Source organism: Vidua chalybeata, chromosome 4 (genome assembly GCF_026979565.1).
Source record: "Vidua chalybeata isolate OUT-0048 chromosome 4, bVidCha1 merged haplotype, whole genome shotgun sequence".
Classification (NCBI taxonomy): Eukaryota; Metazoa; Chordata; class Aves; order Passeriformes; family Viduidae; genus Vidua; species Vidua chalybeata.
The window spans coordinates 18,098,109-18,112,668 of NC_071533.1; the positions used below are offsets into that span (position 1 = coordinate 18,098,109).

A 14,560-nucleotide genomic window follows, 5' to 3' on the forward strand; every position below is an offset into this window, starting at 1 on the left:
ATTTCTAGGCCACTCTTCTGTGGGCTGTTCAAATAAATATGTGGATCAATTCCCTCGGAATTTAGCCCTTCACCTAGTAGGTACAGATTTACTGCAGAATATAATTTGGAAATGCCAACCCAGAAATCCTTTGGGGGCACATATTCATTTCAGAGTTTACAAAAGCAAGTGGTCCAAGTAAGTATACTTGTAAAAATAGATTTGAAAAGCAATAAGAAAACAAGCCAGATAGAAAAAGCAGGGGGGGAAAAAAACCAGTTTGGTGGGGCAAATCTTGTTCCAGATACATGATGGGCAGGAAGGATAGTCTCCAGCTACAAGGCATTGCTCTTGGGTTCCCTCTCATCACGAGTGTCCTCTGCTCCGGGACTAGAAGCTGTTGAGATTCTTGGGCCAGCCACCCCTGAACTGCCATTAATTCCATTTTTCTTTTAAATCCTTTTCCCCTATGACAGTTTTTCTTTGCCCTGGACTGCTGAAAGGAGTTTACCAGAGTGAACACTTATTCGAGTCTGACCACCAGTCGGGCGCCTGGTGCAAGGACCCTCTGCAGGCCTCTGACAAGATCTACTACATGCCCTGGACGCCGTACCGGACAGACACACTGACAGAATACTCCTCCAAGGACGACTTCATCGCTGGGAGGCCAACCACGACCTACAAGCTCCCGCACCGGGTGGATGGCACAGGGTTCGTGGTGTACGACGGGGCTTTGTTCTTCAACAAGGAGCGGACCAGGAACATCGTCAAGTTTGACTTGCGGACCAGGATAAAGAGCGGGGAGGCAATCATAGCCAATGCCAACTACCACGACACCTCTCCCTACCGCTGGGGAGGCAAGTCCGACATAGACCTGGCCGTGGATGAGAATGGGCTCTGGGTAATCTATGCAACAGAACAAAATAATGGCAAAATAGTCATTAGCCAGTTGAACCCTTACACATTAAGGATCGAAGGGACGTGGGATACTGCCTATGACAAGAGGTCAGCTTCTAATGCCTTCATGATCTGTGGGATTTTATATGTGGTGAAGTCTGTATACGAAGATGACGACAATGAAGCCACAGGGAATAAAATAGACTACATATATAACACTGACCAAAGCAAGGATAGCATGGTGGATGTGCCCTTTCCAAATTCCTACCAGTACATTGCTGCTGTGGATTATAATCCCCGGGACAACCTCCTGTATGTATGGAACAACTATCATGTTGTAAAATACTCCTTGGATTTTGGCCCACTGGACAGCAGAGCAGGTAAGGGGTTTAATACAAAACAAAAAATATTTCTGTTTTTTTATTTTTGGGGTTTTTTGTTTTTGTTTTTTTTTTTTTTCTATATTTATTTTTGTGTAAAATTGAAGTATCCTCCTGTCTTACTGATCTGGCTGAGTTTCTGCAAATAAAGCCCCACCACAGACCTATAATGGTTATTAAGACATTAATATGTACAGATTTTTTTTTTTTTTTTTTTTTTTTTTTTTTTTTTTTTTGGTCTTAGTTGAAATGAAGTGGATGAAGGAGTATCTACACATAAGTAGCCTGAAACAGTTTCCAAATACCCATGCTTTTATTCACAGGGATAGCAGTCTTTTCTCCTAAATCAAATTTCTTTCATACATGATCAGACCTTTTTCCCTTCTGCAGGAATTTTGACAAAACAAAGCATGGAAGATGTTGTTGTTGCAAACAGCTGGAGGAGAACTGCCTGCCAGTTTAAATTACTTTGTTTCATTAAGCTGGAGGAGTTTTATCTTTTTAGAGGAGGTGAACCTAATTGAAAATGTGAGCATTCACCCACAAGTGTGTGTCTGGAGACAGGAGGAGAATCAACAAAATCCTCTAAATTCTTGCTTTATTTTCTGTAAAGTTTCTCTTTCTTTTTTAAAGCATTTCATGACATACTGTGACTTCCTATATTTTATCTTAGAGGATCATCTGGCTCCCCCGAGGTTTCCCAGCTTTTCCACCTTTTTTCCTGTTAGAAATTGTGCTGGTAGTTACTTTATGTATATTCCCTTACCTTTATCAAATCCATCATCATTTTGCAATTACAAAATTGCCACTTTACTAGTAACAAAACTTAGCCTGCACTGTGGTCAAGCTTGTATGTGGTTGCAAGAATTTCCAAACAGAATTTGCTCAGTGGTTTTAAATGGCTGTTACTGTAGTGATGTAGTCATAGTATTAGGTAGTTCCTGTGGTAGACTGTGTACTTTGAAAGGCTAAAAAAGTTAAAAAAAAAAAGGCAGAATTAATATAATTTGGACAGTAAAGTATTCAATCCATAACATGGCTTTTTCTGAAACATTTCTTTTATAAGTAAGAAACTTGAAAGTGGGTGACTGGATTCAAGGCTTTAGATTGCAAAAGAGAAGTGAAAAGATTTGTGTTGATGAGATTTTCTTTTCCTGTGTGCAGCCTGTTACCCATATAAAATGAAAATGGATCAAGAGATGCTGAAAGAAATTGTGGGTATGAAAATCTGGGGAGGGCTGGAATAAAAGTAGTAAACTGGCAGTGAAATTGTGATTTTTTTACAAAATTGTAAGGAAGGGGAGAAGAAAATCTTGAAGAAGCAGATGAGCAAGAGCTGAATGTTTGTTAAGGAGTAGAGATATTTTCAAGGATGTTGACCGCTGCAAGATCTCAGATGAGTGAAAAATGAAGTAATACTTCTCCTTCTCCTAACTTAATGACAAGCATGTACTTTCTGGGTGGTGGAGTGAGGCAGAGCAATTTGTGAGCTATTGGTTATCCCCAAGGAGTGGAAATCAGTTGCATCGCTTCCATTTCACAGAGTTTCTTTTCTTTTTAGAGAATTATTTCCAGGTATTATAATGGACTCTTTGCTGGTACTTTTTCATGTAGTGACCATTGTCAGTAATAGCATCTTTTTTTTTTTTTTTTAAAAAAGCTTTAATCAGTGAAAAACCTAAAATAAGGAAAAAAAACTATTAAAAAAGGAAATTGTTCTCCCTTTTTTCACAATGTAAGATGGTAAAGTAGGAGAGTAGGTGAAAACATTGCAGGGGGCTGAAAGCCTGTGAGGTGCAAGGATTTGATTTATCTTTGTGTCACTCTGGTTTGAAGCCACTCACTCTGGTTTGGATGAGAATTTAAAATTCCCCAGTGCCTCAGATAGGAAGCTGAAGCAGTTCTTAGCTTTGAATGGTGGGCATGAGAGAGTTAATCTGGTGTCAGGGAATCTGGTGAGCCTTCTCTGACATTCCCTGTGTGCAAATTTTGTGCAAAGCTTTGTAATATGGATAAAAGGCTGAATTTTACCTGCGATTTTCTTCTTTGAGAATTGTCAGGATTTCCTTTCTGGCAAAACTGCATAAGGATCCCATTACCTCACTATTTCACAAGTTTAGAGGACTTTTGAGAGGTCTGCTCTGACAGCCACTGCATTTTTTGATGAGAAAACTTGGATGGGCCAAGACATTTCAAAGACAAGGAAAAAAACTTCACTAAGGGAGTTTACTGCTCCATTACCCACATAGCCTGATTAGTGGGAACAATTTTTGATGAATCAGTGAAACAGAAGCACTGATTTTGAGTTGAACAGGTGAGAAATAGTTACTTGACATCAGGCTTTTTTGCAGAGAGGAGCCAGGAGACCAGGTCTGCATGATACTTTCTCTTCCAAGTTCAGTACTACCCTTTTTTTGGGTTAGCACCAAATTTCATGCTGCATTGCTTTACATGTAACACTAAATATCTGATTGCTTAACTCTGCTCCTTCACCAAAGAGCAAGAACTGAAGCTGATACAATGCTGGGAAAGCAGTGAAGAACCAGGATAGTTTTATTTGGATTTGTTTAGCTTTTTCTTTTTTTTAATGGAGTGCACTGTGGATATGTGTCACTCTTCTCTTCAAAAATCATCAGTGTTTCTTCATATTAGAGACATGTTCATTGCAGGCATTTTCCATGGTGCAGGCATTTCCATTTGAGTAGCAAAATTTGTAAACAATATCAGCTTAATTAGAAAATAAAAGAAGGATTGTAAAATTGATGGGTTGAACATATGGGTTGTTAAAAAACAATTAAGGGTGAAGTTTTAGAAGAGCACTTAAAAGCAAAAATTGGTCATAACAAGAAAAGTGATATATTTAACAACTTAAATATGCAGTAACCTATTAGAAATCACTTGCATCATACAATTCAGGGATATCTAAAATAAAATGCAGGTTCTGGAGACTGCAGTTCACCTAGAATCAAGCATTTCCAGTCTTTTCCCAAACTATTCAGAGAAACTGGGAGTTGGCAGGAGTTTCTTAATGTATAGGAAAGGCGGGGCTCGCATCTTCTTACTGTTCACAATGTGGAAGCATTTTCTGTGATTTTTAATTAAAGATCTGTGCATGTATGTTTGGAGCATATTTGAGATCTTCACTGTTGCAGAGCCTCACTCACCTACTATATTAAAAAATGAGCTTTTACTCCTTGGAGAAAGTGAATGTCAAATCCTGGAGTTTCTCTACTCAACTTCAGCAGCAGTTGAAGTTACCAGGGAAAACAAAATATTTTGAAGTGCTGGAAGCTGAGTTTAGCTGATCTTGAAGCAATTCAAGGTCCTTGATGGAATTAAACCCAACTGTTCGTTTTTGTCAGAAATGAGAAAAGCTGCATTTTAGGGTTTTACCCTGCTCTTTTTTTTTTCCTTCCCTTTTGTCTCGGGTTGTTTTCATTTTTCCCAAAAGTGGTTTTGAAAGCAAACACTCCTCAGTGTCTGCGAGTCTCAAGAAACCTATCATTAATGTCTGCCCTCAAGAAGTGAACTTGAAGATACCAAAAGCCTTTGAAGTGTATTTTCTTTGAGCCGTTTGGCCTTAAAATGAGCTTTTTGGAGGATGCTTTTTCATAAATGCTCTTGAGGTTTTGAGTTATTTCTTTCTAGCTTCTATTGTGTTTGTGAATTTGAAGTGTTAGTAAGGACAACTCTGCATCTCTTCTCATTCTTCAACAAGTTAAACCCAGAACAGTATTCAGGTTATTTTTTTATGTGTCCTACCAGATATATGCAGAGAGGGAAACAGAAGGCTGTAGTGACAGGATGAATTTTTTTCTGCAGCCTAATCAGTTGATATTCACCAGAGTTACCTGTTTTAATCATGACTCACTTATGATACGTTCTGTGCAAATCAACTCAAGAAAATATCAACAAACTTTCCTCTCCAAAAAGGTGAAGTGCTCCCATCCTGCTTCCCAGTGCTGTGCTGCATGCAAACACACATCTCCTGGTTCTGTGCCTCAGCGTCTCCCTGAGCAGGCACAGCTCCTGCCTGGACACCAGCCAGGGGTTTCTGGGCATCACAGAGACCACAAGTTCTGTCTTCTAAATGTATGAGGTGCCCTAGTGCTGGCAGCTCTCGCCAGGGCTCAGAATATGCTGACTGAGCATTTGGGTGCTTAAGTGGGGACTGGAGCATGTCCCATAGTAGAGAAGTCCAGGGAAGAACTTGAACCAACTTAAGTATCCCTTTGTGCATATTTTGGCCTTGGATGTCCCAGCAGCCGATCCTAGTGACATGGGACACACAGACCTCCTATTTTCAAGAAGGTATTTTAAATTTTGTCCAGGAGACCCAAGCATTACCATATGGGCCGCTCCATGGATGTGTGAAGTTAATAAATAAATATGCCCAGTACATAAGGAAGATGCTGATATGATCTGTAGAACTTCTAATACAGCCTAAATGTGCTTAAGTGGCTTCTGCATGTTTCATGTTAACACTATGGACAGCCATTCTGGTAATCAAATGTGATATAGAAATTGCATGGATATCTGATATTTTAAGAATCCCAGAGTATGCATGTCAAACTTTTATCTTCCACATTTTTTCAAGTATTGTGGGATGCTCTCTTGACATGTGATTGCAAGTATTTTATTCAGTCAGAATGTTTGGGTTGTTTTGTGTTTTTTCTTCCTGAAGCAGTTTCACAAGGCAGATAAGGTAAACCGTCTGTCCTTATAATATGCTAATTAAGTGCATTTGTGTCTTGGGTAAAAGATGCTGCAGTATGGTGATGAATAAGGACTTTAAACACATATGACACCTCGTTAAAATGTAATTTTCACATCATAAATCTGAGGCCTTTCCTTTGACAGCTGTGTAATGTGGGTAATGGGCAGAGCAACTTGAACATTTCAAAGCTGTCACGTGCTCATTATGTAACTGGGAGCTGCTTCCTGCACTGCTCGTCTCTGGTGCCTGACTTCCTTGCCAAGGAACACATCAAAAGGGCTGCAGGATCTTAAATCCCACTTGTGCACAGGGTATGAATTGCTATCGCTTTGAGAACTCATTGTGATAAGCCACATTTGCTATCTTTGAAGTTGAATCTGGGCTGCTTTTTAAAAGGCTGGCTGTGCCTTTCTGATGAGCAGCTTCTCCTGGTGGACAAAGGCCATTTTTTAGGGAGCTGCTGAGTGTTTAATTGCTGCTTCTGCTGTGTTTTCACTTTACAGATGTTTTTCTCCCACCTAGGAGCATCCCTGACTCTCTCACTCCTGTTCCTGCTCATTGCTTACATTGACAGCTGCTGGTTGCATGTGTTGCTGGAGGCTTTCAGAGAGATAAGCTTTTACTTTCAGGAGCTTCTGCTAAATGTGTAGTGCGACTGGAGCCCTGACTTTTATCCACCAATATCTGCCCACATATTCATGTTCCATTTAGTCAATGAATATTTCAGTCCCTTTTTGCTATCTCAGGCAAAAAGGGATGTCTGAGTTTGGAGGTGAAAAAAGCAGAACATCCTTTACAACAAAGCAGGTCTTTCAGCCTACATTTGTTGGGCAGACAGTACCTTAAGCTCAAAGGGGCAGGAGGACAGTTTTGCATTCATACTCCATTTTGAGGCCTGGTCTGTCTCTTAATTTTTATTCTGTTTTAAATTTGCCCTCTTTGTAAAGCAGTGTTTGAATAGAAAATGGTAAAAAAGCATCATACCACACTAGACTTCTGAAATTAGGGGTTTCTGTTTTCTGTCTGGAAAGCTGGAGTTCGAGCTCTTTTGTCTACCACTTCACAAAAAAACCTTAAAAAGTGCAATATTACTCAGCTTCAAAATTCTGCCTTTGCAGAGCATGTCATGAATATTAATACTGTTTGGTTAGCACAGTGGGATGAACTTCAGCATCTCTTCAGTACAAATAAATATGTGGTTGCTCCTCCTTCCTAAATAAAACTACCATGGAACAGCAGATAACTTTACCAGAGTTAGAGCAGCCTTCCTCTTCCTCAGCTCACTCACTGCTCCTGCTCTGAAGCACCTGTTTAAACAACCCTGAGAAAATGGTACAGCAGATCTAACCCAACCATGAGCTAAACCGGGATACTACTGTATCCTCATAGGTCAGTTGCTGCCATTGCCTATATCCATGGGCTGGGGTCCTGTTCCCATGGGAGTGCTTGGGGACTGGGCTGGTGGGCAGCCAGGATGGTTGAAGGAGGGGAAGGACAGGAAGAGACAAAATGATTAAGCTAAAACTTCACTTTTAAGCTTCAAAACAAAAGGAGGCCTGAGGCTTCAGCACTTCATAATCCTGTCAAACACTGTGAGGGGGAAAGGACCTTGCCAAGAACGTGTCTGAAAAGCTGAGACAGCTGTTTCTGGCAGCAAGCATTGGATGCAGATAGGAGGGTGATTGCATAGGGAAAAAAGCATTAGCTGCCAGTGAAGGATAGTGGCTTTTCCTCTTCTGCAGCAAGCTTCTCAGCGTGAGAAATCAGCCTCAGTAGTGATTAATTGTTATTTCATTGAGTTTAAGACCACTGAGTCATGCTGACTTCAGCCATGGCTTATCAGTCTACTTAGCACCAAACCCAGCTGTGAATGTGCCAGCACTTTGGGTTAGAGCTGTTTGCCAGCAGCAGGGAGCAAGAGGTGACACATAGCAAATGTCCAGGGCTGCTTTTTGCAGGAGAAAGGGACTACATTGTGTACTAGAGACAGCCTTTGAGTGTTGAGTTTTTAAACATGATTTTAGTGATTAGTCTATCATTTGTCCCTTAGCTAGCATATTTAGCTGGCTTGTGTGCAATGATGGGGGTCTGCATGGGTTTGGGGGTTTAGCCCAAGAGACTCCTTCCTGAATGTTACATTTTTGAGCTGTTGCCTCTGCCAGCTCCTTTCCTGCCAGCCCAAACCAAGATTATAATGTGCCAGGCTTTTTCTCAAGGCATTACCCTCTCAATGCAGCTCACATTTGCGCACCTCGAGGCCCTGTGTGGGGCAAACACCTGCTCCTTGTGGTTCTGGTATGGCCTGACTGCAGAGTCACTAGCCTGGCTTGGGACACGGTTATCCTGGATTTGGTTTTTTGCTACTGCATTTTTGAAATGAGCAGTCTTTATCCCTGTTCCCCACTGAAAATACCTCCACCATGGTTGCCCACGGGTCTGGATTGCTCTCCTCCCTCATCTGCCACTGATTGTGTTTGTTCTGGAAATGACTAATGTAGTATTTTTAGCAACACTTATTAAGACTTTTCTCCTAAAGTCTAGTTCAATGTTGCTAATTAACTTCTTAGATGCCACCAGCACTCTTCAGTGCTGCTATGCCAGGTTTTCTTCTTTTTTTTCTTTTTTTTTTTTTTTACTGAGAAAGCAGATATGGATGCCCTGCCATATTCTGCTTTAGAGTCAAAGAAAGCAGGGTTTGGATGCCCTGCTTTCTGCTTTTATACTTGAGTTAAAGAAGAGTAAGAAGCTCTTTAGGAGTCTGCTACAAAATTACTGAACCTTTAAGGGGAGGCTTTAAAGAGCCTTCCCTTTACTTCAGGCAGTTGTGGTGCTGTCCTTGGCACGTCCCCATCCTTCAGATCCATCAGTGAGTCAACTTTTCAGAGGTATATCAGTGCTGATAAAAAGCATACCCAAGGCATGTATGAGGAATGGAAGGGTCAGCATTATCCTCCTAAATCCAGCTGAACTCTCATGGTAGGGTTGGATTGGATTGATTACTGATAGGAAGGGAATTTAGGTTGAAGGAGCAAAAAGAATCTTGGTAGCTAGTTTGAAGATCTCTAAGTTCAGGGAGAAATGGGACTAGCCATGAAGGGCTGTGAAATGCCCATGAAAGGGGAGCACAGATTAAGGAAAGAAAGAAGTAGTAAGCACTTCAAAGCATTCCTTCTCAAAGTGCATTTTATTATTAGTAACTATGCTAAAGCAAGAGTGTAGAGTTGTAAAAAAATCAAGAATAGAAGTGTTGATTTCTTTCAGGTGAGTCCACCAGGTGTGCAAAAGTAAAGGTTGATAAAGTGAAAAACTTTCTGTGACAAAATCCCAGAAGAGTTTCAGCTCAGCTTTTTTTCAGATAAATTCTCTGAAGCTTGGTGGGAGTTTGGGCTAGAGGATCAGGAGTAAGTCTGCAGTAGATTGCTGTTTGTCCTGGAAGGAATTGCATTTTGCCAGTGAGAGGCCCTTTGACCTACTGATTTGTGTCTGAAGCATCCAAAGAGAATATATAAATTGTAAGCTGGAACGAATGGTGAATATCCATATGAATTTAGGTTGCAATATCTGCCTTACATTTTAATGTTGAAAAGGTTATCTTTAAGGGTGTGCTCATGATTTGAACGCAAAGGAGACAATAAAGGCTTAGGTAACAAGATGTGTCCAAGAAAACAACGTCATGATTGTTCACTGTAATGGGATTTCTTCATTGTAAATAGGATTTTTGCGTGATTAAAATGTGCTGAGAGGAAACAGGACTTAGGGGAAGTTTCACTGAAATATGGGACTCAGTTTGAAAAGACTGGCACTGAAGAGGAAAACCGGCTGTTTTATGTTACATAGCTCCTTGGGTCTGTTTTCACAAAGTACTACCTGCTTGAGACTCAAAAGGGAGGAGGAAAAAAACCCAAAGAAACATCAGAGCTAAAAAGTATAGAAGTTATACAGTGGTCATGACAGAAGATGGGAAAAACAGCTGCCTTTATACCAGTTTGGGCTGGCTTACTGGGGTGCCATTCATGCTTTCCTCAAATAGCTGGAATAAATTAACCACTGGAGAGATGAGGCATTAGGCAGCTCTGCAGCTCTTTTTCATCTGTTGATTTTTGGGACAGAGACAGGGGAACGGTTGTCTAAGCTGCAGGCAGAGAGAAAAAGTAAAGGCAACATCAAGTATAGACATGCCAGCAGAGATGAGGTCTCTACTCCACTCCTAAGATCTTTCCAACCTACCATGTGAAGTAAAGCTTTTGTGAGCCCCATGTACTGGCCTTCAGTTGCTCCTCTGTGTTAAATTATTCCCTCTATCCAAGGCGTGCTTGGAGGATGCTGTGGCTCACTAAGGTCGATCAGCCTGGATTCATGTGATGCTTTGCACTCTTGTACTGCCAAATTAAGCAAATGACTGGCGATGTTAATGTGAACACAGAGGCTCCAGGAGGAGGGAGATACTGAGGGAAAACTGCATGAAGAAGAAAAGAAAATGTAAAAAGGGAATGAATTTTTTTTTTTTTTTTTTTTTTTTTTTTTTTTTTTGAGGAGGAGGAGAAGGAGGGATAAGGAGGGATAATAACATATATTTGCTTGATAGGAGCATATTCAGTACCGTGGAAACATTAACAGCAGGGAATATTTCTGGCCTTCTCCTCCTAAGTGCATGCTTTTCTCACTGGACAGTAACTGCCAAGTATTTTCTTGATGCAATATTGAGTGTGCTACAATTTATTCACAAGAAATATCCTTGGAATGACTGGAACAGATTTTTTTGATGAAAGCATTGTGCTCTTCTCCATGGCAAGTATCAGGCTGAGTGAAGGATGCCATCACCCAAAAAGCCAAGCCAAGGTGGAGAGTGCTCTGGCAAGTGTCTGGTTGATTTGTACAGCCTAAGGTGAACATTCATCCAACATTCTGTTGAGAGAGGTACCTGTGGCTGGTGCCTTGCTTGTAAATGTAAGTTCTCTTTATGGGTAAATCAAGCTTCCTCCTGAGCTCAGTGGGGAGTAAATGAAGCTTTTGGGTAGCCTAAAACTGTATAGTCAGAACACAGTGTTGTGTAAGGCTGCCATAATCTGTTTTTTTCATATAAATGAGTTCAAATTGACTCTGGTATGAGGAGTAGAACAGAGAATTAAATTAGATTAATAGATTTTTTAAGACCAGAAGGGACCATTAGCTCATTTAGTCTGACCTCTGTAATGCATTCAATTGAATTTCATCCACTTCCTCTTCTGCTGAGCCTAATGACTTGACTTTAACTGAAGTGTACCTTCCAGAAAGGCACCCAGACAATCAGTGCCTCACTTCACTGACTGCTTTTCTTGGTTGCATATTCTCTGCCTCAGTTAAGAAGGAAAATAACATTCGCATTATAAATGTTTTGATTGTGCCTATTTGCACCATCCATAAAAAGGTAAAAATGTGTTTCTTGAATCGTACCCTTTGGACCTTGCTCAGGCAGTGCTCTGGAGGTTGCCTTCTATGGGAGTTAGTGGTAGGTCTGATTTTTGTTTTATTTTTTTTAAGATTTTAGAAACTTGTTACTGAAGTGGGAAATGCCTGAATAGACCAAAATAGCAAATAATTCACTAGCAATGAGAAAAATAGCTTTCTGGGCACTAAAATCAAGAAAGCCTTTACTTTCAGATGTGACTTTATGATGAGTGCCACGAAATGTGTGTATAAACTCTGTTTTCTATGTAAAGGAAATTACCAGTCTGCAGAGCTTGCATACTGCTCTCTTAATGCCACTTCCATTTTTGTTTGAACCAGAGTACTAGGGAGTAACATTTAAACCTTGCAGTTTGTCATCAAGTAATAATTTTCTTCTTGATGGGAACATCTGTCCATGGGAAATGGCAAAACCTTGTTCCAGCAGTTTTTGCATAAGGTATTGAATGATTTAATTCCAAATGGGAGTTCTGATTGCTGGCTTGTCTTTTTTTCCTGCTTTTGTTTCCCATACTCTTTTTAAAGGAGTGTGTACTGTAAAAAAAGATGATGATGCAAGAAAAGCAACTGTAGAGGATACAAGAAGTAATTGGGTAATTAATTAATTGTGTTAGGAGTCTTGTTAACACTAGTTTTTTCATGGCAAGATATACTGGCAAATTCTGGTGGAAAGGGGGTGTGATTTTCTTAATATGCAGACATAAATTTCCCACACTCATCAGTGCCTTAATTCAAATTGAAATGTAACTTTTTCCTTCAAACACCATGTTTTGTGATACTTCGGATAAACTTCACCTTCAGGTATTTTCTTTATGGTTAATAACCACCCGAGAGAGGCTTTATCAAGGCTGTGACTTTTTTAGGTTAAGCAGTGTGCGGGTAGGCATGTATCCCTCTCCTTTCATCAGAGAGAGGAACCCTTTAAATGGGCATGTATCAAGGAAGGCTAGGGAAGTCCTCTCTTCCCCTTTACAGAAGAATTTGTGACCAAAATGGTCCTGTGCATGTTTGGAAGTCATTGCCACAATGTTCTTGGCAGAGTAAATATAAGCTGTAACCAAAGGAAAATGATTGGAATTAGCCAAAATTACTGCAAAATCTTGTGGAGGCTAGCTGGTATAAGGCAGTGCCGGTGGGAGTTTTGGGCTGTGGGTTTCTAGGCAACCTGATTTGTACCTTCAACGTAGCAAGCGTCCCCTTGCTGAACCATGGCCCCTACGTGTTTCATTAAATCTCCTCCTTGTGATGTCGTCTTGGGTAGAGGGAAGTGATATGTAGTTTCCTTCTACAGTTGGTTACCACCGAGCCGTGAGGAATGTCTTTTCTTTAGTGAGTAAAGCCAGAGCTGTAAAAGCAGGTCCTCTCCAAATGAAGCTCATGTTACAATGACCTGGTTGTCCTCTTCCTACTCCAGTTTGAAAGCTGATTTTAATATACCAAAGGAATAATCATAAAAAACATGACATGCATCAGTGGATTTCTCTAATTCATCTTCCTTGGAAACCTTTGGACCCTTTTCTGATAGGTAATATGTAAGGAAAGATGACAACGAGGGAAGAGGAGGGCTAAGGCAGCCTTTCTTTTCACTTGGAATCCATAGAAAACAAATTAATAATTTTGCCTGAAATTAGAAGAAAGGAGAGGTGGTCAAGTTTTAGGAAATTTAACTTTAACTTGTGAGGCACAGACTGTGGCCAGTCACTAAAGGTGATACTTCCCATAGCTGGCATGACTGATTGAAGTGACATCTTAGAGGCATTTAGTAAAAGTTTTTGTTTGTTTAGAAACCTGTAACAAAGTCCTCTGTTTTCTTGTCCCCTCAGTATCTTTATAAACTTCAGCTGTTGATAATAGAAGTCTGTTTAATCTGTGCTGAGCTTGTCACTCTCCTACTGCAAGAGATTGATTATTGACTTTTAAATTTTTTTTTTGCATATTTAACAACAAAATTAAGTAATGTTCTATTCCCAGCTGAGTCTCCAAGGAGTGCAACTGTTTCTCATTATAACAGGGGGGAAAAGCAATTAAATGTTGATTATTTTTCCCTTTTGCCGAAATATCTTCACACAGTGCAAATTAAATAAAACTATTTAACCATGACAAGCACTTATGCCGATTAATCCCTGAGAAGTGAAGCTGGAAAATGCCACACACAAGCAGGCAGTCACACATGGATGCCTGGAAAAAAGAAACCCAGAGGAGTCTAGGACAAGCATGAGTTAATCAGCCCAACAGATCCATGAATGGGAATTTAAGCGATGATGACATCCCTACCAAAGCTGAAATTAGCTCTTTGAAGCTTTTTTTTTTCCTTTTTTTTTTTTTTTCCCTCTTCCTGATAACTCTGAAGAATCTTTTTCCCTTCTGGCTTAATTGCTAGAGGTTAATTGGAGTTCAAGAGTCAGTATTTCTAGTAGCTTTATACAAAATTTAAGATGGGTAATTTAACTTTGAATTGATTTTTTTTTCTCTTCAATTTGAGCTTTTAGTATGTGCATATTTTTATCTTGGCTACACTTGGGTTTCCTGAATTACAGGCAAGCTTACCAAGAGATATTCATTAGACAAATGTGTTTATTAACAACATAAAATTTGTTGTACTGAATGCCTGAAAACTGGATCGCATTATTAAAAAAGGAAATATTTTAGGCAATTCCAGAGCATTAAAGAAAAAGTTGGTATTGTCTACCTGGATATTCATATGCCTGGTTTCACTACCTATTGAAAAACACTAGTGCCTTTTGCATGGGCTTCCAGGTCAAGGTTAGCCCTGTTCGTCAATTTTAGCAGATTAAAAGGCCAACTTGAAATCAGTGGCCATGTCCCCAGGAAGCAACTCTTCCCCAGAAAAACCTTGCCTCACTTTTATGGGGAGGTTATCAGGCATCTGGAGGGCATGTGAGGTTGCTGCTGACTTGGTAAAAGCCATGCCTGCATCTCTGAGATGTTTATTTAGGTCTATTTGCTGTTCATCTTGTATCTGAAATCAAACATTAAGTGCAGACTTGTGTGAAGCTACTGCTGCAGGGAGCACTATTGACAGTAGTGCTGTGCACACTTTACATGTATAGATAGATAGATACTTGTGTGTTGATGAGATATATTTGAAAAAGTAAGATTTTCATGGTAAATACACATTTGT

The 14,560-nt window shown here is 40.1% G+C and overlaps 1 protein-coding gene across 2 annotated transcripts in view; it reads left to right on the forward strand.

Annotated features, from left to right (window-relative positions):
- ADGRL3 (adhesion G protein-coupled receptor L3) overlaps positions 1 to 14,560 on the forward strand; it is a 479,733-nt gene that overhangs the window by 316,417 nt on the left and 148,756 nt on the right. For both annotated transcript variants that reach the window (XM_053940149.1, XM_053940150.1), the window contains exon 6: positions 456 to 1,256. In XM_053940149.1, coding sequence (XP_053796124.1) covers positions 456 to 1,256 — 801 coding nt within the window. The remainder of the gene's footprint in view (positions 1 to 455; positions 1,257 to 14,560) is intronic.